Source organism: Talpa occidentalis, unplaced genomic scaffold, assembly GCF_014898055.3.
Source record: "Talpa occidentalis isolate TD23 unplaced genomic scaffold, MPIMG_talOcc4v2.1 talOcc4.12, whole genome shotgun sequence".
In the NCBI taxonomy this organism is placed as follows: domain Eukaryota; kingdom Metazoa; phylum Chordata; class Mammalia; order Eulipotyphla; family Talpidae; genus Talpa; species Talpa occidentalis.
In genome coordinates this window covers 22591516-22618091 of record NW_023601212.1, presented here as the reverse complement: position 1 = coordinate 22618091, position 26576 = coordinate 22591516, and the positions used below count along the sequence as shown (strand labels likewise).

At 39.1% G+C, this 26576-nt stretch overlaps 2 protein-coding genes and 1 non-coding gene across 6 annotated transcripts in view; 2 read left to right on the top strand and 1 right to left on the bottom strand.

The window, feature by feature from the left end:
* Nucleotides 1-26576, bottom strand: part of LOC119240793 (olfactory receptor 4D5) — a 388728-nt gene that overhangs the window by 279189 nt on the left and 82963 nt on the right. For 3 of the 4 annotated variants that reach the window (XM_054693170.1, XM_054693168.1, XM_037505513.2), the window contains exon 2: nt 13695-13865. The gene's annotated coding sequence lies outside the window, so the exon portion shown is untranslated. The remainder of the gene's footprint in view (nt 1-13694; nt 13866-26576) is intronic. The other variant, XM_054693169.1, reaches the window with a different exon arrangement.
* Nucleotides 11081-26576, top strand: part of LOC119242087 (olfactory receptor 6M1-like) — a 30991-nt gene continuing 15495 nt past the window's right edge. The window contains 4 exon segments of the mRNA XM_037507868.1: nt 11081-11095; nt 11241-11512; nt 13397-13461; nt 25941-26234. Of these exon segments, the coding sequence (XP_037363765.1) occupies nt 11081-11095; nt 11241-11512; nt 13397-13461; nt 25941-26234 (646 nt within the window).
* Nucleotides 22448-22553, top strand: LOC119242516 (U6 spliceosomal RNA). Its single transcript, XR_005124515.1, has one exon. It is a non-coding gene; the product is annotated as a U6 spliceosomal RNA (small nuclear RNA).

Sequence of the window (26576 nt, the reverse complement as noted above, 5' to 3'; positions counted from 1 at the left end):
TCTGATCGTTGATTATTTTTCCCTTATCATTGTTTTCCTTTATGACTTCTGTCAGTTTTTTAATCATGGCAATTTTAAATTCTCTTTCTGGAAGGCTCAGAAGTTCTTCCAAGTTACTGTCGTAGCAATCTGGGGGCTGCTTTTCTTTTTGTGGTGTGCTTTTTCCCTGGAGAGTTGCTAGGTTGTGTGTGGTTCTTCTACTCCCTACTGTCTGTTTTCTAATTTGCCGTATGCGTTGGGACACTGTGTTGCTGGGACTGGATAGCATCTTGGGTGAGCTTCTCTGCTCCCCTCTGGTTCCTCCAGGAGCCATCTGTCAGTTTCAAGCAGTCTTTACTGGAGAAAGGTCCCTGTTCTAAAATGCCGATGTGGGGACACACTCCCCTGTGCGCCTGGTCTGCCCCGGTGGTGGGTTCCTGCTCCCCCTCTGGTCTTGGACTGCAGGCCAGAGGGGGTCTGGCGTGGGCGAACTTCCCCCACTCACCTCTGGCTCCTGAGGAAGCCTTCTGCAGGTAGTCTTTACTGAAGAAATGTCCCTGTTCTAAAATGGTGATGTGGGACACACTCCCTGCGCGTCCGGTCTCAGGCACACTCTTCTGCGCGCCTGGTCTGCCCCGGCTGTGGGTGCTCGCTCCCCCTGTGGGCTCAGACTACTGGTCGGAAGGGGTCCGGCGTGGGCTAACTCCCCAGCTGGCCACTGGCTCCTCCAGGAGCCTCTGCTGGTTTCAAGTCGCTAGGTGGCACCAGAGATCTCTCCTAGAGCCCTTGGGGAGCTGATTTTTCCACCCCGTGGGACAGGGAACAGAGCGGGAATGGTAGGGTAAACCTCAACGGCTTTGGGGTGCTGTGTCTGCCTTGTGCCCCACCGTCGTGGAGAACCCACGCCCCGAATTTCGTGCCCCGGTCTCAGTTCCAAAGCCCTCAGGTCCAGGACGCAGGCTATAGCCCAGTTCAGTGTCCACAGAATGGAGTCTTTTGCACCCCGCTCCCGTGCCTGGGTGCCTGGTTCCTGTTTACTCAGTGAGGGACTTTCACCTCAGTGAGGGTCTTCGCGCGCGTCTCCCCGCACACCTAGGTCGCAGGCGTAGGGACCTGGGCAGCCGAGATCCCAATCCACGTTTGCTTTTCAACCGCACTGCTTTTCCGCGCAATCCCGATCCCGATCCGTGTTTGCTTTTCCAGCGCGCCGCTTTTCCGTGGCCCAGGGCTGTGTGCTGGTGCTGGTCTCCTCCTAGGGTGGGGCTCTCTTTAATGGCACCCGGAGCTCACCTCAGCAGGGAATCCTGCAGGGTTCTCCGCAGCTCCCGTTCACGGGGTGTGGTGGCTGAAATAGTTCCTTTCCACTCACAGTCCCGCTTGCTGCGTAGTTTGTTCTTGTTGGTCGTTTTAGTTTGTTGTTTTCCTCCTCTCTGCTGGTCGGAGAGTGCCGACTTTGTGGGTGGGGGAGGGGAGCAGGGTTCTGCACTTTCCTCCCTTCTGGTCCTCTTTTATGGCAACTTTCTTCTTCGGGTAGTTTGCTGGAGTCGTCCGTTTATCTTCCGTGTCCCAGTTCTCACTGGGACCTGCCGCTTTTCCTCCCTATTAACTTTTTTTAATGGGAGATCTTACTCGCAGCGTCTCCTCGCCGCCATGTTGCTCCGGAAACTTCTTTCCTAGTCTTCAGGTTTCTCCATTTCTGAAATAAACTCTTCTCAATGTTTGGTTAATCTCATTGTTTTCTTTTTTTTTAAAGATTTATTTATACAAGAACTGGGGTACAGGTCAGATGTGCCGGAGGGTGAGAGGATTCACCAGAGATAGAATGGGGAACAGAGCAGGCAGGCTGACTGAAATACACTGCTGAGGGGAGCAGCAGGCAAGACAGAAGAAGTCTGCCCTGCCATGTGATCTCCCCAGCCAGCCAGGATCTAACCTGCGCTGCAGAGACTACAGACAGCCTCACAGCATTGAGCTCAACCCCCTATGGCACCAGGGAGGCCCCTAATCTCATTGTTTTCAATGAAGCAAATTCTTTAGCAGCTTTCATCACTTTGTTCTGGTACTTCAAGACTATAGCTATGGTGAAACAAGACAAGCCTGACTGAAGAGCAATCAACTGCACTATTGTCTACTTTTGTAGTCCTTAATCATTTTGAATTTTGTTTCCAGACCAATCACTTGGCATGGATTTTGTATGCTTAGGTCCATGATGAACCAAACAGATGAAATCAAGCATAATGGTAAATGATGTTTTTATGCTATCAAAAATACAGTAAACAGGGGCCTCCCCAGTGGCGCAGCGGTTGAGCGCTGGGCTGTGAAGCTGCCCACAGCCTCTGCAGCACCTGTTCGATCCCCGGCTGCCGGGCGAGGGTCCCATTTGGCGTGCAGACCTCTCCTGCCGCCCGCTGCTCCCCTCAGCAATGTACTTCATCTGTCTGCCTGTTCTGCTCTCCGCTCTGGCTCTGGTGAATTCTCTCACCCTCCCGCACTTCTGACTGTACCCAGTGCTTGTTTAAATAAAATAAGTAAATCTTTAAAAAAAAAGAAAAGATACAGTAAACATGAGATTTGTGAGGCTGCAACTGGCACAAAATGCTACATCATGAGAGCTACAATGTCACCACACAATAGGAATTTGGGGAGCACCATTATATATGTGACCTGTCATTGGCAGAAACGCTATGAGTGACATGACTGTACAATCTATATAGTAGATGATCCTCATTAATACAAAAGAAGAAACTACTGATAGTTGTTTCCACTTCACATTAAGTAGAAGACACACACACATAAGACAACATGCTGTAAAACTGTGTTTATATAAAATTCCAGAAAGTTCAAAATTACACTGACAGAAAACACATCTGTGGTTGTCAGAGGCTGAGCAAGGGACTGGCATCTGCTCTGTTACTAAAAGGACACAAAGAAAATATTCAAGGTAATTTAAATATTTTAAACCTTTCTTGCAGTGGCAGTAATGGCTACATGACTATACACTTGACAAACTCAACAATTTACACACCTGAAATGGTCTAGCATGTGTAAAGCATATCTCAATAAATTGTTTGAAATATGTGTACAAATGTACAGATAATATTTAAGTAATCTCAGTTTCGTGGAATAGAAGGAAATAAAGCAAACAAGCAGATAAATATAAACCAAAAACAAATCATTGGGTTTTGACAACACAACTGTCATCACTGGATGGGAAAGGGCTGGGATGGGAGCCAAGGACAGAGGGGATCCCATGCTAGGGTCACTAGCACTTCGCTGGTAGTTGTGCTATGATAACACACAATTGAAGATGAGTGAGCCTATACACCTGAAATATACAGTGTTGAAAGCAATGTTGCCTCAGTTTTAAAAAACAGCTTAAAACTTATTTCAATATAGCATGAATATTTGTCTAAAATTTTTAAGTTTTTTAAGTTTTCCAAGATTTTAGTTCCCTGAGGCTTTAAAGCAGATCCCTAAGTTTTTCTTTAAATAAATAAAATAAGCACCCAAGAGTGTTCCAGGAGACCTTCACTTTTGTAACTATGATTAGTTGCTTCATTTGAACTTCTGTGACTGCAATATTTATTAACCACTTTTTATGTCATAGTCCCAAAAGTCATTCTGGAAGTGGAAAAAATTCATTAAATATAAATCATTAAAATCATGTAATATATACTCAGCATTCAAAAAAGATAAACACATGCAATTTGCAGCAACATGGATAGAGCTGGAAGGGATCATGCTCAGCGAAATAAGCCAGAAAGAAAAAGAAAATGGTGGTGTCACTCATAGCAGGAATCTAGAAAACTTAAATAAGGGACCAGGAAAAAGAATAACTATAAGAAAGTAAAAATCAAAATCAACAAACAACTATGAACCAGAGACACTCTATGGGGGGTGGGGGCGGGAGGGGAGGGATTGGGGTCAAAATAAGGGGGTCGCAATTGTATGGGGAATATAAAAATAAAAAAAAATTTATATATATAAAAAAAAATCATGTAATATAGACAAGGTACTTTTTCCTGGAGAAAGCAAATAAGGCTGTCTACCTAAAATCAGGACAAAATATGCCTGAGGAACCAAACAGGAGTGGTTAAACAAAATAATTGAAGTTTAAGAATAATTCAGTGAATACAAATATGTTTTTTTTCCTAACAACCAGGACCCTTTAGGTAAAAGGAGATGCCTCAAAAAATGAGTTTAACATCACGAGGCAACAACTTGGTGGAAACATTGCAGAATATTTTAGGACCTTGTTGGCTCACATACTCTTTAAGTTCTCTTCTAATCTAACTTTGTGTGGCTTTGAACAATTCCAAGTTTCCAAATGGAAGCACAGAAGATATAGAAATTAATTGAATAGAGAGAAAGTTACATTCCTGCAAATATAAAGCAAATTCTGAGAACTGGAAATCTTTCAGTCATTCTTGTTACAGACTTAAAATAGATGTTAGAGGACCTGCTCTTAACCAGCTGTCTGACTTCTCGATTCATCACCAAACCTAACCATACTGATCTCTTTGGTCCAAAAATGTGATCTGGAGGGCCTCCCCGGTGGCGCAGCGGTAGAGCGCTGGGTTGCGAAGCTGCCCGCAGCCTCTGCGGCGCCGGTTCGATTCCCGGCTGCTCCCCGGCCACCGGAGGAGGGTCCCACATGGTGCGCAGACCTCTCCTGCCACCCGCTGCTCCCCTCAGCAGTGTACTTCGGTCCTTCTGCCTGTTCTGCTCCCCGCTCTGGCTCTGGTGAATTCTCTCACCCTCCCGCGCTTCTGACTGTACCCAGTGCATGTATAAACAAAAACAAATGAACAAACAAACAAATAAATAAATAAAACATGCCTCTATTAAAAAAAAAAAAAAAAATGTGATCTGGAATATATATTACTTGAAACTCTGAAAATCCATATCTATTCTAAGGTATGTATATACCTGATATGTAAAATACACGATTAAATGATAATATAACACTTGGACTTCATCTTGGTGAAAATCAAGACTCAGACTTTTTCTGTGTGAATAAGAAAAAGAACCAGTGAAAGTAATCAGAGGCTATAAAAGGACAAAATTTCACTCAAAGGAAGAAGGATGAACTACTAAAGAAAAAATTAACCATTTGGTGTAGTTTGGAAAAGGGGAATGTATATCATATGGGAAAGAGTCTCAGACTACAACTGAGAGATTTATCTGGAATTCAAAATTGAATCAGTAAGAGAATTTAAAGAATAATGAATTGGAATACAGGAGGAAAAAATACTCAAAGTTCAAATTTCTTAACATATTTGAAGGAAGAAAATACTGACAGTTCTATAATCAGTATGATGTAAGTATATTTTATTATGTAGTTATCCATATTTACATGTTAAATTGTCTGAGTCTTACCAAATTTACATGAAGATTTTATAAATTAAAGTGTAGTTACCATTCTGCCAAAAATTTTAGTGATGGTAGATGTCAAATGTTACAGCTTTACTATTTTATATAAATTAATGTTTTTGATTATGTAATAAATTCACATAACATCACATTATGACATTACATATTTTTCAGGTATATATCATTATAAATATGGTTATGATATACTATATTGTAAAAATTAATGTTTTCAATATACCTCAGTTACAATTAAACTTTTTCACATTTTACTGATAGCACCACAGATCTTGAATTATCACCAACCCTGCTATATATTAGACCTTTTCTGTTCACCCTTCCCCAACCCTATGTTCTTACAAACATATCTTGAACACCAATTACACATAAATCACTGTGGTAGGCCTTACCTTCAGACTTGAATCTGGCATTACGATTATCCTCATCTTAAAAATGAGGAAGATAAGATTCAGGATACTTAAGCATCCTTTTAAAGATCACAAAGCTACAAATGGCCAAACAAGAAATACAACACAGGTTCTGTTTCTAAGACCCGCCATACTTTTTCCATTAGGCCACATTTTCCTGAATAGATTTAAAATCTTGAAATACGCAACTGTGCAATTTTTAAAGGATCCTCAAGAATGATAATGAAAATTAACAGAAAATGAAAGCTTTAATATGGCAAGATTACAATAAAATTATTGTCATTGTCCAGAAAAGGACCTTATCGTGGTCCAGAACCTGTCCTCCTAGACATGATGGGCTTCTAAGGGTACAAGACCATCTAGAAAAGACTACCACAAAGCCCTCTTCATTTCTGCCATGAACTTAAGGGATTCCACGAAGGAAAGCAATGCTACTTCTTTGGTTCTTCTCAGGAAAGTATATTTGATCCAAATAAGGCAGATCAGAGAGCTCCCAATACCATTATTTCCATGGTTACATAATCCTTGGGGCAACATAGCAAGCAGCAACTCTATTTGTGTTTGACCATCCCAGAGTTTTGTTGTTAAAAAATGGTATGATGCTTTTTAAATTTCCAAGCTGTTTAACTTTTACATTAGCAGATGGAAATCAAACCTCCATCGGGGCCATCAAAGACTATCGACAGGAAGGAAAATGAATATTGTGAAATGAGTGACTAGACAAATGGAATAAATAGGCAACTGCATGAGAATCCATATTATTCTGCTTTAAGATACCTATCAAGTCCCAGTGTGTCAGTGACAAAGGCAGGGAGGGGGAAATGGAAGGGAATTTTAGTACATTTCCATTTATCTACATAGTGTGCTGTATTCTATTCATAGTTCGCTCTTGATGACATTAATATTTGTCTACCTGGATGTGGTTATACCTTTTTGTGCGGTAGTTAAGCATTTGGAAGTTTATTATCTAGATACATGAGTAGTGAGAGAAGTCAATGTTGGAATGTTTGTATTGGAAAGGACACCTGCTGTTACCAAGGTCCTATTTCAATAGATTAGGCCCTTTGGAGTCCTTTTGATGGAACCTTAGAGGAGAAAAATTTAGGATGGAAGGTCTCACAAGGACAAACACCAGAGGTGGGGGTAGGTATGATTAATGAATCTTAAGACTAAACCCAGTTACAGAATTTCCCAGGAATCTAAGGTGGGGTCAGAATTAATAGTCAGAGATGGAAGCAGAGAGGATTATTGATCTTAAAAAACCAACCCAACCTGACCCCCAAGGTAATAATATCCACAATAATTCCATCCATGAACACTATGAAAGAACACTCCTTGTTCTGGCAAAATGCAGTTCTTACTCTTTAAGTCTGCCCACCTGTGTCTATCCAGGTGCCCCTTTCTTAAATCCTTCCAAAATGCAGCTCTTGTCTTTTAAAACTGTCCACCTGTGTCTATGCACGTGTCTCTTTTCCTTAATAAACCTGCCATGTGTCTGTTTAATTCTGTCTCAGAAGGACCCAAGACCCTCCCACACAGAACCTCATCATCTGAATCACTACACTTTGATAAGTTAAAAGATTAAATAGACTGCCTTATAACAGTTTCAAAGATTACTAGAAGAAATGGAACAAAAACCTTGCTATTGTAAGCAGCTGTGTTTTATTCTAGATTTTACACTTTTTGTGACCCTATCTCTAAACCCTAAAAGACCTAATCAATTAGGCATATTGGTGTTTGGGTCTGTTAGAATGCAGGGGAAATTTCCCCCACCCCATCTGTGTTAATCTAAGCCTGGGAAGAGAATAAATTTAACTTTAGACAGATTACTAAGAGAGAAGAGCAAACTTAATAATGTAATGTGAGCAAAATTTATATGATTGTAAACTTTAAAGAATATCTGTGTACACATGAAACAGTGAAAACATAACCCCAAAGTTATACAGACACTTAAATGACTAACAAATTTAATTTTTAAAAAAGAAAAAGTAAATATGCAAAAAAATTAACGTAATTAAAGAATAATAGAGCTGATTGGGGATATTTACTCTGTTTAGGGTCCTGCAGCATCCAGGGGAATGGGGGTAGGTTCACATGACAACAAGGAGGGACTGACATCTTTACTCTAATAAAGATGAGATTCACATATAGAAGGGCCACTTTTCTACTGATAAACTTATACCTGGATGATACTCCCAAAATACATTCTTCTAATTCATAAAAAGGAAGTAATGATCGCTTCCTTAATTAATCAGAGATAAAGGATGCAGACAAGGACAAAAGCATCTCCTTAGCCTCCAGGACCCTCACTGCTCTCAACTCAAAATAATTTGCATCTTTTAAGTCATTGCATAGACCTCCCAAGGTTCACAGCATCTTGATTGATCTCTAGTTTCCAAGGTAACAAGAGATCTACTCTGGGCACATTAAGTCTATCTGAACTTTTGGGGGAGACCAATGGACAGGTCCCTTTCCCATGCTCAGCATTAATATTACAGTAATCAATTATCCAGAATTACACAGACCCCAAATTAACAACTAGAGAAAAGGTGAAACACACCAAAAAGTTTCAAGTTATGAAAAAAGTCTAGCTTGATATTACAAGAATGCAGACAACAGTTAACCATTGGTTAATCATGGGATAGATGCAACCTCATGCTTAAGAGAGGAGTTCTGTGAATTTGATTGATTTATTTAATAAACAAATAAGTACCTTCTCTTTTCAAAGAATGGGCATGGGGGCTAAATAGATAGGGTGCCTACCTTCATGGAAACAAAAGAAATATTTAGACTGGAAAGGAATTCATAGATGGACCGTAATCTTTTTTATTTAATAGATGTAGAAACTGGAGTCTGGATTTCAGAGAAAATAAAAAACCTTGATGACTAAATTCAACAACATCAAGTTATTCAACTCACAATTACTCTCAGGTATATGGAAAGCACTATGCATTTGTAAAGGAATTTACTCACTAACAACCTAGAAATGCCTAGAAGAGAGATGAAGACAAAACTCTTGTGAAATAACATAAATAAGGGATTTGTGGGATAAAGGAGCAGTGAATAGCAATAAAGTGGCCACAACAGGAACCAGAAAAGTCACAATTAACTTGCCTGAAGAAAATCCATCAGAAAAAAGTCTAAGAATAACAATATAGGGCTGCCCCGGTGGCGCAGTGGTTGAGCGCCGCGCTGAGAAGCTGTCCGCAGACTCTGCAGTGCCAGTTCGATTCCCCGCTGGCCAGGGAGAAAACCACATGGCACAGCAGACCTCTCCTGCCTCGCCCAAAGCTCTCCTCAGCAGTGTCTTTGGTCCATCTGCCTGTTCTGTTCCCTGCTCTGGCTCTGGTGAATTCTCTCACCCTCCCACGCTTCTGACCTGTACCCCAGATCTTGTATAAAATAAATAAATAAATCTTTTAAAAAAAAGAAAAAGAAAAAGAAAGAAAAACAACACAGCTGCTAGGAGTTAATTTTCCCAGACAGAAAGCCTGAGGAAAATGACCTCCTTTATTTTTTTGTAAGTAGCATTACCTTATAACATTATATAAGTTTCAGATGTGCATGATTATAAATCAACACTTGTCTATACAACATTAAATTTACCACTAAAAGTTCAATTCTCTCCCTTACCATACAGTTGACCCCTTTTACACAGTTTACCCATCCACCTTTTCCCCTCACCATCTGGTAACCATTAATTTGGCCTTTCGTCTAAAAGTTTATTTTTATTTTATTTATTTTATTCCTTTTTTTTTTGGTTTCTCTATGTACCACATGAGTAAAATCATATGCCATATGTCTCTCGCCATCTGACTTATTTCACTAAGAATAACAACACCCTTTAGGGAAAATGACCTTTATAAAAGAACTGAATGGGTTTCAAGCCGAAAAAGAATTTAGCTCAGGGTTATAATTGGTAACTTTTACTTAAAATTAAAGGATTTTCCAGAAAAATAATATACCAAAGGATAAGGCTTCAACTGAATTATATAGACATGAAATAGATGTTCAGCAAACTTAGCAGTATTCAAAATCCAAGCTGAGCATTTCGAAACCATCTATCTACAAACACTTTGTACTGATATTAATAACCTGACTTTCAAATGACTAAAAAGAATATAATTTATGAGAAACTTGTTGAGAAAAATTGTTAAGAATCATTTGGCGAACAGCAGGGGAAAGTTGGGTTATTCTTAAACATGTTGCCAATGACATCTCACTGCAAGGAACAGAGAAGAAACTCTGATCATTTTCTAAAAAGAGTTATTTAAAAATATAGGTTATGCAAATTATGAACCATATATCATGGACCTTTTTGTTTTGTAACAGCATAGGCACCAAGAAATGCATTATGATTACAGAAATTAACAAAGAAAAACTGCAGCCTTTTGAAGAGATATATTATTATCACATCAAAATAATTTATCTCCAACTAAATATTAATATTGATGCTTAATACAATACCAACAAGAGTGAGTAAAGACAAATACAGATTCCCTTTCATCTCACTATCTTGACCAGTTTTCATAGTTTCTGCTCTTTGATTTAGACACTACCTGAGAAGCTGAAATAACTTAGAGAAAAACAACTGAATTTTTATTAACATTCCCTTCCTCTATTTTCCAAATTTACTGACTGGATGCTTAATGTATGTCTCTCAGACACAGAGCCAGCTGGGGAAACTAGGCTTTGTAAAAGAGAGGAGGAAAGGAGCATATGTAAAAAGAATAAAATCATAAAGACTAGAGTTTTATGATATTGTGAAGATAATTTCATTCAAAAAAATTTTAAATTTGAGAATACTGAAATTAGAAGAACTCCTACAATTTATCCAAGGTCCTACATTTATTAGCTTTACAGGTGAGATGAAAACAAATCATTCTTGACTTTTCACACAAAACTTTTACTACTTCATCTTATCATTGATAGTGTTAAAAATGAGACAACCTAGATAAAAGAAATTGCCAGGCGATAGGATGAGTTGTTCCAAGTCCTGTTTGAAGAGGTAAATTGAATCATGAACTGGCAAGTGCCATCCAAACAATTTGGCCACCACACTGACCATGAGGCACCACAGTAGACAAAAAGCATTAGTTCCTGACTAATGGGGTTTTCACAGTTTTCTAGAGGGAGAAGGCAGAGACCACAAGCAGTTGCAGTGTGACCTGTCTGCACATGCCCAGGCTAGCCCAACCCAGAAAAGGCTGTGAGCTGCCTTCCTCTTCCCCATCTCCCTAACTTACCTTTAAATATCTCCTGTTATAACTCCCTTGGGCAGCCAGGCTAAATTCTTTCCAGAAATGGTTCACTTCTATGTGAGTCTCTCTAATAAGGCCTTGCCTGGTTTAACTACATCTAGTGCTCTGTGGCGAATTTTTTCCCTAGAAAGCTTTTGGGTCAGGGCCTGTAACAAAAACACTTAAGCTGATTTTCATCTCTGTTTTTTTTTTTTTTTTTCAGAGACGTACTGCCCACTCAGCGTTGCATGTAATGGACACGCAAAATCAGACCACAGTGACTAAATTTACCCTGACTGCCTTCCCAGTTGTCCAGAAGCTTCAGATTTCCCTCTTCGTGGTCCTCTTGTTTACGTACATGCTTATTCTAACAGGAAATATTGTTATCATCTCCCTGATATGGGCTGATTATTGCCTCCAAACCCCTGTGTACTTCTTCCTCAGTGATTTGTCATTTGGGGACATTTTATACACAACCTCAGTTACCCCAAAGCAGTTAGCCTGTCTCCTAGAGGGCAGGAAGACCATATCTTTTGCTGGTTGCATCACCCAAACATACTATTCTTTTTTATTTTTGTTGTAAACTTAGCCAGTTAGTCTCTAATAGGCAGCCATATGTCATTAAGAATGACCATTTCTGACTAAGACTTTTCAGATGCTATGAAATGACTGGCTTCATCTCTGACAGCTAAATAAAGAACAACAACAACAACAAATGGACTATGATGGAGGATTAATGGGGCATTGGTGGTGGGCATAATGTGGTAACATACATTTGTAGAGGTGTGATCCCACACCCCTGAACATAGTGTTGTAAATCAATGTTACCCCCAATAAACATAATTTTTAAATCATAAAAATAACAAAAACATGGAAGAGAAGTATCCTGTCTTGGGTTTGTGCAGTGTATTTAAAACAAGTACATATAGGTCACATTTAATCCTTTTAACAACCATGAGAGCTGGTATTAATTTCCTTATAAATAAGAAAACTGAAGTTCACAGGGATTAAGCATTGTCCCAAAGTGCAGCCCAGGTGAGTGGCAGAAGTTTAAGCCATGTGAACCCTAATCTATGTTAGCACCTCCCTGTCTCATAAAATGTGAAGGGGAAGAAACTTACAAGGAGAGACAGAGGTTAACCTTGGAAGTTACCCACTTTTTCTGAAACCAAAAGTGTTCACTGCCTGCTTTAACAACCTAGAACACCTGCAGACCAGGGCAAATGAGGATGCAATCACAATAGATTGTTGCAAAGAAAGGACCAATAAAGAGACCAAATAGAACGGACCTTACGGCTGGGTTGATCATCTATGGCAACTGGCTGATGTGGCCATCATATACAAAAGAATGAATAGTCTAGGATTCATTTGGTTGGAGAAAAATAAAAGCAGAAAACTAATCAAGTTAGCTTAAGTAAAATAGGTCTTTAGTATAACAGAGTGACACATGGAACCCCAGAAGGTAAGAAATAGCAACACCAACTAAGGGACAAGAAACAGGAACTAGAATCCTTAAGGAACCAAGGCAGGCGCTCTCTTCCCTCTAAACTGATCACCCTCTCTGGGGTCATGCGGTCTCTATGTTACTCTTTTAAAACACATAAAAATAATAATAACAAAAATTAAGGTAGAGGAGTAACCTGCCTTGGGTTTGTACAGTGTATTTAAACATGTACATTGTAGGGTAAGGTAAAAAGCATCAGGATTTTCTGCCCTCCCGCCATTAGGACAGATGACGGAACCCTGTGGTCCCAAATGCATGCCTGATGGCAGGCACCTGGAGTAGGGTGTGGGCATACGTAGATGGGATTCACCTGGGCTAAAACTGGGCTAATAAGGGCGGCCTCACGGAGATGCCAGCAGAGAGAGAACCATGAGGAGAGCAGAACCACGAGAGAAGCAGAGAGAATGAACAGAACGGCAGAGAACAGGCCACGAGAGAACGCCGGGGAGCCCAGATAGAGCGAAGACTTGCTGGGGGCTGGGAGGACTGGCAGCCTCCCGGCCCCCCAGCACCACTGCCTGCTGTGTACCTGGCAATTCCAATAAAAGCCTGTAAAGCCTCCGAGGGCTCCAGGACTCTCCCCTCCTTTACCCCGTCTGCATAGAATCATAGAAAATCTGTCCTGTGTCCCTTCCCGCCCACTACATACATATAGATCAAATTTAATCCTTTTAAGAACCACAAGAAGTTGTCAGTGGGCTGAATAATGGACCCCAAAGGTATCCAGGTCTTATTCCCTTAATCAGTGAACATTACCTGATACGACAAAGGGAACTCACCTGTGTGAATGAAATAGGGAAACGATCTTGAAATAGGGAAATTATACTGTTATCCTGGTGGATCCAATTGTAACCAAAGATTTTTCCATCCCAAAGAAGGCAAAGCTCTGATGGAAGTGGAAAGAGAGTTGGAGACACGATGCTGCTGGCTGGCTTTGAAGGTAAAGGAAAAGGCCAGGAGGGAAAGAACGACTCCTAAAGCTAGAAAGTAGAGGAAATGGATTCTTTCTTCTCTGGAGCCTGCAGCATGACCCAACTGACACCAATGGTTCAGTCCAGGGAATCTGATTTTAAATTTCTGACCTCCAGACTATATAACAAAACACATCAGTGTTGCTTGAAGACACCAAGTTTGTGGAGGCTGGTGACCACAGTAGCCGCGGCGCACACATACCTGCTTTTCATTCCTCTTTGCACACTTTCTCTCCACGTGGTGGTGCACACAGCCAGGAGGGCGCTTCGGTGGTTCATAAATATCCACACAAGAATCCCCAGTTCTCTTCTTCAAAAGGCCGCACTAGGCCACTTCAATCTGACGAAAGCCCTACGTCAGCAGGTGTTTCTGCTAATGAAAGAAATCTGAAAATGATTACTGCTTTCACGACAAGGCGAAAAGCAAAAGAGCGTTGCACGTGGGTTTTACAGCATCTCTGCAGCAACGTACACTAGAGCCGCCAGAACCCCTGCACACAGCTGAATGGGCATCTCAGTCCTGCTTTGACAATATGTTATTGTGGCTTTAGGTTTCATGCGTTATTTGGTATGATTTGGTAGTTTATATTTTGGATCTGAGAATGAGAAAAAAAATTTCCATGTGAATTAATGGTAATTATTTCACTTTACATGTTTCAGCTTATGAAAGGTTTCATAAGAACACTTTTCTGATAGTAGGGGGAAACCTATATATATATTCAATCACAGATATGTATTCAATCAATACAAATTATTGAATATATTTAAATATGTTTTGTGTAGAATTCGTATAGATCTATATTTTAAATTGTCCCAGTTCAAAATCCAAGTTCTTGGGAAGGGGATATGACTGGTTCAATTGGTATTAAATGTCATCTTCTGATTCACTTGTTTGTATGAGGAGTGAAATTGTTCTCTGTCCACAAAGGCACTGAGCAGGTGCTATGGGGACAAGCACTCTACAAAGAGTGAAGAAAATAAGCATCTCTAAGGTCAAAAAAAGCCGTTATAATAGTGACCAAGGTCACAACCAAAATGATAGGCTGAGAGCACAAACCTTCTAACTGCAAGGAAAAAAGGACACTTTTAAGAACTGGCATGAATTCTATCATAGAAGAGCAAGTAGAAGAAGTTCTGTTTTAAGACTGGGCTCAGAATATTACAAGAGTATAGTCATTATAAGACAGTGCAGTGGACAAATATTTAAGGATAAAAAGATGGTAGAACAATATCACCAGGAAGGAAGCAATCATAATTTTCTGCTCTGTACTCATAATTGGACATTTCTGAAGATGGGATTTTGAAAGTTACTTATATTAGCTTCCTATTGCTTCCATAACAATTTTAGCAGCTTAAAAGAACACAATTTATTCTCTTATAGTTCTGTAGTTCAGAAGTCTGACATTCAGCTCACCAGGCTAAAATCAGCAGGATGATTTTAGGGTCTCTAGGGGGAAACCTATTTCCTACCCATTTGACTTGTTGACAGAATTCAGTTCTTTGACGTTGTAGGACCAAGGTCCTATTTACTTGCTGACTCTAAGCTCAGTTTCTACAGCTCATGTCCCTCCTCCCTACCCCTCCACCTTCAAAGCCAGCAACTGCAGGACAAGTCTCTCACAGATTTCCTATCTTTTTTTCCTCAGCTCTTCTCTCTCTAACTGGGCAAAGTTCTCATCTTTGAAGGATTCATGAGATTGGGTTGGGTCCCCCCATAGAATTAAGTTCAAACAAGGAAATATACAGAGAATTACAGAAAAGAAAGATGTCACACTATCTCATTATTTTCAAGCAGACATTGGAAATGACAAAACTTGGTCATATATTTGGTGACAAATGAGTCAAAAGAAATTTATAATAAATAATTGAGTATTGTTCTAATTATATACAGGAACAAAATTGTAATTCAGTAGGAAAAGATAACAAAATCAAAGATCTGGAATGTAAACAACATACTGTCAAATGTTTTTATTAAAAATGGCATTCCAAATGAAATTTCAATGTTAGTACAAAAAATACAAGCAAGATAATTAAAACAACAGCAGCATTGGAAATAAAAATTAAATAAATGCTACTGGAAAAATCTTATCCCCAGGAAAAAATATTTATAAATTTAAATTTTTTCATGTAAATACAAATTCATAGGTCCCTTTCATATGTATGAAAGGCCAATGAATACCAGATTAGGTAGCTAAATTCTAGGCAGAAATGTTCTCCTCCATCTATCTCTATAAATAAAGGTCTATCATAAATCCATTACATATCCAACAGCATTCCATCCCAGTCAAATTTTCAGGAACACAGCTATCACATTTTAGGGAACACTCTAAGGATTCTTCTTCCTTCCAACACTAATCCTCAGGCAACTGAGGAACTTTGACCCCAGGAAGAACTAACTGAATGCGGAACATTTGCCAGGAACCTGTTAAAAGCTCTCAAGCTTTAGGCCTCCCTGGTGGCGCAAGGAGTTAAGCACTGCACTATGAAGCAATCCACAGCCTCTGCAGCATGAGTTCTATCCCCGCCTGGCCAGGGAGAAATCCACATGGTGAGGCAGACCTCTCCTGTATCGCCCACTGCTCCCCTCAGCAGTGTATTTCAGTCAGTCTGCCTGTTCTGTTCCCCGCTCTGACTTTGGTGGATCCTCTCTCTCTCTCTCTCTCTCACTCACACACACACACACACACACACACACACACACGCCCCTGCATCTCCGGCCTGTGCCCCAGCTCTTGTATGCATAAATAAATAAATTTAAAAAAAAAAAAAAGCTCTCACGCTTCATTTTGCCTCACTATTTGATATCCCCATTTTACAGAGGTGATAACTAAGGAGTTGTAAGATTAAATTACTGTCCCAAAATCATTCATCTGATAAGTGAAGCCAAACCAAGAACTGATGACTTCAAAACCCATCCTTGTAATTACTATACAGCACCATTCTCTTTGCTGGTATTTGTGGTAAGTATCTCTCACAGACACAGCTACAAAATGAAAGACATAGGCTGGAAGGACTTTAGAGAGCATCGTGCTCATACATTTGATGTACAGGTCTCTCTTCCTGCCCCACCAGATAAGCATCCCTAACAAGTTTGTTTGTTTAACAAGTTTGTCTTCTTGCATTCTAAGGAAAAGGAAGTTAAACAGCATGTGTTGACAAAGCAAGCTGGTGCCCACCCAAAATCTCCACATGCCTGCATAGAAAGGACATGCCAACCCTTCCTATCTCCTCTTTGCAGACTCTTGCCCATCTCCCTTTTGTTTGACTCCTTTGTATAGATAACCCTGCACTCTGTCAAAGAGTAGGACAGGGTCTTTCAGACACAAGTCTGCTACCTTCCTCAGTTTGTCAATAAATTAAACTATTATATAATTAAATTAAACTATTAAATAATTATAATCATTTCATTTTAAAAGTTTTACAGGGCCTCCCCGGTGGTGCAGCATGTTGAGCACAGCGATGTGAAGCTGTCCTCAGCCTCTGCAGCGCGGGTTTGATTCCTGGTCAGTCAGGGAGACACCCACATGGCGTAGCAAACCTCTCCTGTCTCGCCACTGCTCCCCTCAGCTGTGTCTTTGGTCCGTCTGCCTGTTCTATTCTCTGCTCTGTCTCTGGTAAATCCTCTCACCCTCCTTCATCTCTGGCCTGTACCCCAGCTCTTGTATAAATGAATGGATCTTTAAATGAAAAAAAAAGAAAAGAAAGCACATCCTTTAAAAAAATAATAATAAAATAAAAGTTATACAGAAAATTGAGACTCATATGAGGCAGAATTTTCAAGACCTAGCTAGGTAATAAGAGGGCCAAAACCAGAACCTGTCACAATCTATGCTAATTTACTATTATTTCCTTTATGACATCCAGGCTATCATTCAGTCAGTATTTATTCCACACTTATTAAGTAATAGGAAAGAGTTCTATAAATGTAATATAGAAGACAACAGATTATAATAAACCCCACACAGAGACATGAAGATTATTTGTGTAGTTGGGAGAGGGGAAATTTGGGGAAACACTAATAGAAATTTTTGTCAGAAAGCTATAAAGTAACCCCCTCACTTGCCAGTAGATGGAAAAGTTTGCTCTGAATGCCAGGTCACTCCTCCCACAACATTTTATTCCTATTCTGTAGACTCTTTAAAACAAATGGTCTTGCTGTTATAAATGGTTATGCATAGGAATTTTATTTTAGGTTTTGGTAGCTGGGGTATTTAAAGTGGCAAATATGGAGAAAAGACGCTTAAAATCGCAGTATGTTGAAGGTAATTGAGATGCTGTCCAATCCAATCTACCACTATTCCCATTATTATTTATTATGTATTTTCTCACCAGAATTCCCTCTAATCTGCTCCCCTATTTACAGCACTTCTGTCTTCTCCAAACACCACACACACACACACACACACACACACACACACACACTGCACGTATGTGTGCCCAAATGAATGACTTAAGTGTTCCACTCACAGTTTTGTTTGCCACCTTTTCACCCCACTGGGGAGGGAGGAGAGGTTCCTCTAGGATTCTGGGGATGGCTGAGCACACAACACTCCACACTGGACAGACTGGATTGGCAGCGATTTATTCACATATTCACAGTGCCAAGAAGAAGGACCCTACATGCCAGGCAGCACCCTGCAGTGGGCTGCCCTCAAGAGCAGAATGAAGGTAGCTGGCAGAGAACTAGAGCCCTTCAGGCTGAGGGCTGTGGAATGCAGCCAATCCCTCTGACTAGGAGTGGGGGGTAGGGGAGCTTTTCCTATGTATCTGGCAAAAGCCACTCACAGTTAGACCTTTGGAGACTTGAAGATGTCAATAAAATGTTAGGCCTTTCCATTCCTCTCCCCAGTGCTACTTGAATTATGTTTTAAAATATTTCCCACAGGCTCTAGTTTTTATGCCAACTTCCATTTTGGAGTTGTTCATTCCACTGCAAAGACCTGTATGTTCTTGCTTTCTCTGCTTTCTCTGCCTCTCTCTCTCTCTGCCTCTCTCTCTCTGTCTCTCTGCCTCTCTCTCTCTCTATCTCTCTCTCTCTCTCTCACACACACACACACATCTCTCTCCCTCCCTCCTCTTTTGCCCTTTCTCCCATTTTCTTTTTGTAGAAATATATATATTTGGGGGAATATAATTTATAAATATGCATTTACAAGTATATATATAATTTTACAAATGTCTTTTAAAATATACATAATACACATATACAGACATACACACACACATCAGACAGAAAGAATGATAGGGGAGGAATGAGATAATCCGTAGACTGGAGATCAAGATGAGGCCATGGACTAAGCATTTAGGGCAAAAAATTGAAATTGGGAGATTATGGTCCAAGATTGTGTCTTGGAGTTTGGGGTTTCAGTGATTGAGTAATCCTATGTAATGGTAAAATCCTAATTATAATAATGGAGTTGATGCTTTAAGAGGAATATAATTTGTGCTCATTGGGAGCAAAGTTAAGAAACTCAATTTTTAGTATATTCTATGAGCCGTTTACATCAATATTCACATTTCCTACAATGATAATAATTCTCAGGATGAAGTGGAAGGCTATGAATCACTGAAAAATTCTTCACTGAAAATGTCACCAAAGATTTTCATATTTTTCAATTTTTTTAAATCTATCTTTGTTTTATTTGCATGCTCTAAGGTAGATGTTTATTTCTTTCTTGAAACCCAAGCAATAGGTGGCAGAAACAAAAAACCATAGAAGATTGAACAATGGGAATCATGGAAGATTTTTATCAGAAACCAGAAAAGCAGTGATTTGAAATTGGCAATTGGGTGCAAAATAACAGTCCTATCAGTTATGATGAGCCTGTCTCTCCAGCCCTGAGCCCCTAACCCTTAACATGGAAAGGACAATGTCCACGTTCACTCAAAAGAACCTCAGAGGAACCACCGATTGCAGGTGAAAATTAGACTTTTATTAAGATAGAAAAGGTGCAATAGTTTTAGTATGGAAGTTATTCTTATTGGGAAAAAAAGCATGCATATGCAAGAATACAGTGCAAGTTCATGGCAAGCTTGAAACTATGGGAACTAAGTCAAGGCTCAGGACCAGGAACTTATCTTTATGAACAGGGACAGGACAGGGATAAAAATCAATGAAATTTATATAATTATATTTTCCTCTGCAACATTTTTGAAAATTTATGCTGCTAGAGACAAAGGTACTGAGTACTATCTGAAACTCTAGAATAGTCATTCTTCAGGAATATTTCTTACTGATAGATTAATTTGGGAAAGATAAAGTTTTCTGTGTTCTTAAGTTCCTTATAGATTTTTTTAAGTATTCTTTTTTTCTATAAATGGATAAAGCAAAGAAAGCAAAATACCTAAGGAAATCTCCAATGAGAACCCTTAACAGGTCTATCTGACACCTTCTAAAACTTTATAATTATGGTAAGGTAGTTCAGAACCAATATTCTTTTATAACAATATTATTAAATAACGTCTTTTGCCCCATATTCCCTGAGCTAGTCTATCTAAATCTCTAAGGCAAACAACACTGTGGAAAAATCATAGTTGGTCCACTTTGGAAAAAAAATTCACACAGAAAAGTAAAATTCACTACACAGAGAAAAGGAAAGAGGTAACTTTAAAAAAAAAAAAATCATGTCACTTTTAATCTGGTGATTTAGAGTATCCAAGACCATTTAGTGAAAGCTTCAATGGAATGATAAATACTTAAAGAACCAAGTGGAGCATGATCCCATAAACTGAACTCATCACTTGGTGAGGACACTGAAGGAATCCTGCTATATTCACATCTAAATGAGTTAGTCGATGGGATTGAATTGCCTAGTTATTAAATATCTAAAATTACTGAGATTGAGAATTAGCCAAAATATATATATATATATATATAGCTTTCTTGCATAGGGAAAAAAAAACACCTGACAATTAAGAATCAGTGATTTTCGAGAACAAATTTCTTAAATGGGAGTCAGAAAGGGTATTCTCTAATCTGGCTGTGACTGATTGATTCGTGCAATTTTTTTAAAGTCACTTAACGCAACTACCACATCCATATTCTCTCTCTCTCTCTCTCTCTCTCTCTCTTTCTTTGCAAAAACAGACTTAGAATTTGTGCTGTGCTGAACTCACTGCGATGTTGTAGGGTAGGGAGGATATCTAGATGGAGAGGTTTTTGAGGGCTGTCAGGGTAAAAAAAGTTAGTATCTGGCCTGTAAGGTCAGTGCATAATCGTGTAGGAGGAAGTTATTGAGTTTACCATTCGAGATAAGAGCTTTTCCTTCAGATAATGCTAAAGCCAGACAGTGATTTCCCAATCATTGAAATCATCCCAACAATGGCAGGGTGTATATGTAGTGAGGTCAGAAGACTCATATTGGGGTTAGATGGTTTAGTGACCTAGCAAGGTCTATTTTATCTTTGAGAGATGTTTTTATGAGCTAGAAATAGAGTAGAATTGGGGTGGGGGAGGAACTCAACGTACAATACTTAAGATTCATTCATACACACATAATTATAAAGTTTGACTCTTTTACTATGTGCATTCAAAATACTCTAAGAGGATTTTACATTATCTATACAATCAGTGAAGTGTAAATATACTTTTTCACATGTTTTGTTTAATATACCACTTTGGTTAAATTGACTTCTCTGTGTATAGTGTCTCTGATTGTGTCAATATTCTTAATGGGGTTAATGCCAGACTGGGAGGGATTCAATTTATTCCTCAGTTACAAATTAAAGTTTTCATAATTCATTATATTTGCTCAGATTAAAAAACAGCTCTAATTGTTCATCTCCTTTAGGTCATCTCAATGCTTTCTCAAAGGAACATAACAATAAACTCTATGATATTACCACACATTATTTAACTTAAACTTTAAAGCACCTCTTTTAGGGGGTTTTCCATTTATTTCCTGATTTTTAAGATTATACTTATTGAGATAACATTGGTTTACAACACTGTATATGTTTTTTAGGGGCATAGGTTCAGACTTTTATAAATGCATGGTGTCACAACCACACCAACCAACAAAGTCCCCCAAATCCTCTGACATAGTCTATTGGATCTTCCTCCTTGCTTTGATCCCTTCCTCTCTCCTCCCTTTTTGGTAGCCTCACTTCTGCAATCAAAGTTCAGGGGGCTGTTTTGGTTTGGTTTTGTCTGTTCCCCCGTTTCTGTATATTCCACATATGTGTGAAATCATCTGGTATTTGTCTTTCTCCCTCTGACTTACTTCACTTAACATAATCCTTTCTAGGGCCTCCCCGGTGGCGCAGCAGTTGAGCGCTGAGTTGCAAAGCTGCCCACAGCCTCCACAGCACCGGTTCGATCCCCGGCTGCTCCCTGGCCACCGGAGGAGGGTCCCACATGGTGCGCAGACCTCTCCTGCCGCCCGCTGCTCCCCTCAGCAGTGTACTTCGGTCCTTCTGCCTGTTCTGTTCCCTGCTCTGGCTCTGGTGAATTCTCTCGCCCTCCCGCACTTCTGACTGTGCCCAGTGCTTGTATAAATAAATAAATAAATAAATAAAATAATAAATCTTTAAAAAAAAAACATAATCCTTTCTAATTCCATCCATGCTGTTATAAATGGCAATATTTCTTCTTTTCATATGGCTACCTGTCATTCCATTGTGTACATATAATCACTTCATAGCTATCCATTCACCTGTCTTTGAGCACTTAGATTGCTTCTATAAGTTGGCTATTGTAAATAATGCTGCAGTGAACATAACAGTACATATATCCCTTCTAATTTGTGTTTTCATGTCCTTTGGGTAGCTACCTAGTGGTAGAATTGCTGGATCATATGGTAGATCTATTTTTAATGATTTCAGAAAACTCCATGCCAAAGCAGCTCATTTTAATGTTACAATGCACTTCATTTCTCAGTTGAATAAGTATGACTCATTGAAAAATTTATTCTAATATAACAAAACTAAAAGTGGTTCAAAAATCCTGGGACTGAAGTGCTCACTTTGGCACACACATACTAAATTTGGAATGATACAGAGGAGATTAGCCTGGCTCCTGTATAAGGATGACATGCAAATTTGTGAAGCATTCCATATTATAAAAAAGGAAGAACTTGGACTAGAACCAAGTTTTTGTGTCTCACATTAATAAAATTAATACTTAAATTTTAAAATGCGAGGTATAATTTGTGTATTGAACAATCTCATGGAAATACTTATACAAAACAGATAACAGAATGCCCTGAAAGTTCATATGACATTGCATATGCTACTATATTGGTATAGACATTCATGGTTACTTTACTTTTGTAAAGTACTTTTGTACTTTTGTACATGGTTACTGTACTTTTGTACAGTAATTTCCAGAATTGTTGGGAGCTTATTTAGTACAAAGTGAAAGAAGTTAGAATCTTTGAGGTAGAGAAATGAGCTGAACAGTAACTGGTAGTAGAACCTTAAGACAAGGAGTGAATCTTATAAATGTGTAGCCCAGCATTCTAACTGAACATAAAAAGGACTTTTTTTTTAAGTGCCAGGGTCTCTGCTTTACTGCTTTCATTTTTAAAAGGGGGTGGGAGATAAATAGGAAGAAACTCAAGGACAAGGTGTAAATGAATTTCACTTGCTAACCCTTGAGAAATTTGAGCTCTGAATGCTGAATCTCAAATACTTTCAGAAAATCGGTCAGTTCAAAATTTAATAGCTCAATCTTGAAAATTAAAAAATAAAATAAAATGCTCCTCATACCTCCATGCAGCAATAAATATCTCTTGAAATTTTCAGATCTATGGGGAAATGTTGCAGGAAATCAACTTCATGAGTTAGTGGTTGGAAATTAAGGTGACACAAAATGTGAATGTAGGACTGAGATCAACCCAGACCTCCTGGTTACTAATTTAATTTGTTACATCACAAAGTGATTTGCTGTATCACTTCACTTTCCCAATAGGGCCCACATTTCCTGTATCTCCTTCAAGAAATGTAAGAATTGATGAATATTGCCAGATTCAACTCTTTTCTTTGCTCAAAATAATATTAAAAAAAAAAAGAGCGCAGCAGCTTAATCTCATTGAGACATCAGCTACCCAGCCTTAGGTATAATCCAAAACTATTATCTCAGCAAAAGAAACCATCAACGAGTAGTTTCACATCATCCTCTCTCTTGTAAGTAAAATCGAATATTATAAGACCAGGTTTTCCTTGAATTTTTATATCACAGTAGAGTAGTAAAAAACAAACATCCTACTGGAAATAAGAGTAGTCTAAAGAACACTAAGCCAACTGCACAAAGATTTACATACAAGAATATACACACTTGATCACTTTCTATTCCAGTAAACAATGTTGATCAACTTAATTGCCAACACTCAGCAACTAGCTAAATAAATCACAGTTCCATACCTGGAATCAGTCACTTATGACCCTGAAAAGACTGTGTAAATAAAGGAAGCTCTGGAAAGTGGTGGGTATGTCGATTACCTTGATGTGGTGAAGGTCTTATAATCGTTTGCATGTGTCCAAGTTGATCAAGTCATATACATTAAGTATGTGCAGTTGTTTGGATATCAATTATACCTCAAAAAGAGCAGTTTTTGAAAAATGTGTAGGTTTTTGTAATTGACATAGTAATTGAAATAGAAAGTAATTTTAGTAAAAAAAATAAAATCTGGTTTTAAAATTGTATGCTAGCATGATTTACTTCAGATTCATAATTTGAATTTAAAAATAATCTAGGAATAGGGCCTTCCTGGTGGCGCAGCGGTTGAGCGCTAGGTTGCGAAGCTGCCCACAGCCTCTGCAGCGCCAGTTCGATGCCCGGCCACCGAGCGAGGGTCCCACATGGCAGGCAGACCTCTCCTGCTGCCCGGTGCTCCCCTCAGCAGTGTACTGCGTCAGTCTGCCTGCTCTGGTCACCGCTCTGACTCTGGTGAATTCTCTCACCTTCCCGCGCTTCTGACTGTACCCAGTGCTTGTATAAATAAATAAATAAATAAATCTAAAAAAAAAAAAGGAATACTGGCACCTCTTAAAAAATAAATAAAATAAATAAAAATAATCATAACTATATATATCTGTAACATGTTTGATTAAAGAGTTAAAGAGTACAATTTTCTTTATGCATTTGTATTTTCTAATTCTGGAATTCTAAATACTGGAAAAATATATTCATAATAGGCAAAACTTTAAATAAAAAATGAAATAGGAAGGAGGGGTAGGATGAGAGGTGGGAAAAAGAAATTGAGGGAAATAGTTGTAATTTATTTACTGAGGGTAAAAGAAAGTTAAACAAACCAGCACAGAGATCACAGTTAAAGAATGGATAGTTTTAACCTGAAATGGGGAAGTCTGTGCAAAAGAACCATTTCTCAGGGGATAAAGAACAAATTGGATGCTCTTGATGTACTGTCTTAGGATTTCAACTGATCAAGTAAATGAAGCTAAATGACCTTTACTTTTTAATATATACTGTGTATTATTTATGCCTCTATGGTTCCATCACAGTATATGATGTGCTCTCAAACAGCAGGCAGCTATATAATGTATATGTTAAATACGTCATAGAACCTGTAGGAGGCAGGGATTGGACACAGAGCATAATCTGATAACCATACCTATTAATCCTTCTGGCATGTCATCTAAGATGATCAGTGAGACTACATAAGCCCTGGTTCCTGTCAGATGGATATTGATCCACAGATCCATAGATAAATATACGTTTAGGAAAAGACCTTAAAAATTGGAACACTCTGGAGTTGGAACACCAAATATCAGGAAAAAAGAAATCAACCTTTATCTCTTACTCATGGCAGGTAACTAATATCAACTGCCAACATGAAATAAAATCTGTCATCAAAAAACTAGAAAATATTTAAAAGGATTTCCCTCAGTCACTGTAAAATCAGAATAATAGAAAGGAGTTCTAATTAAAGTATGAGTCAGAATATTAGCACATTTCCATGTAGGAAAATGAAGCTGGAAATTTTAAAAGGGAAGTTTCATACAATGAGAAGGAAGTTTAAAGGTTTTAATTCAGCCTTATCTCTTCGTTTTATAGAAAAGTTCTGTCTAAATGGTATTTTGACTTCCTGAAGATTGCATAATAATGACTTTTAGATAGAAGACATAAGGCGTTCTCCACAATCCATTTTCAACAGATGTATTTACAAAATAACCTCTTAGGCTGATTTTCCTGTTCTTGTTTCAAGGACACCCTGCCCACCATGCAGTCACAGCCCTGGGAAATTGGAGCACAGTGACTGAATTCATGCTGATTGCCTCCCCAGTTCTCCTGGAACTTCGAATTTCCTCTTTGTAGTTCTCTTGCTCACTTACACATTAACAACAACAAAAAACATCATCATCATCTTCCTAATATGGACTGATAATCGCCTACAAACCCCCATGTACTTTTTCCTCAGTAATGTGTCATTTGTGGATATTTTATAAATCACTGTCACCACCCCAAAGTCGCTGGCTTGCCTCCTAGGAGAGAATAAGACCACATCTTTCCCTGGCTGCATCATCCAAACCTACTTCTATTTCTTTCTGGGGACAGTGTTTATCCTCTTGGCAGTGATGTCCTTCAAGTGCTAAGTGGCCATCTGTAACCCACTGAGATACACCCTCACCATGAACAGCAGGACCTGCCTTCTGCTGATCCTGGGCTTCTGGGTGGGGGCCTTCCTGTCCATGTTGGTACCAACCATTGTAGTGACAAGGATACCTTACTGTAACAAAGAAATTAATCATTTTTTTCTGTGGCCTCATCCCTCTTCTAAAGGTTGCCTATATAGACACCTCATTGAGAACATAAACTTTCTCCTATATGCCCTTATCATCCTGAGTTCCCTGGCATTCACTACTGGGTCCTACACCTACATCATTTCAACCATCCTGAGCATCCCTTCCAGGGACGCCAGAAAGTCTTCTCCACCCAAGCTTCTCACATCACTGTTGTCTCCATTGCTTATGGAAGCAACATCTTTGTGTATGTAAGACCCAATCAGAACTATTCACTGGATTTTGACAAGGTAGCTGCTGTCCTCATTACGGTTGTGACCCCTCTTCTAAACCCTTTTATTTATAGTTTGAGGAACAAAAAGGTAAAAGAAGTGTTGACAGA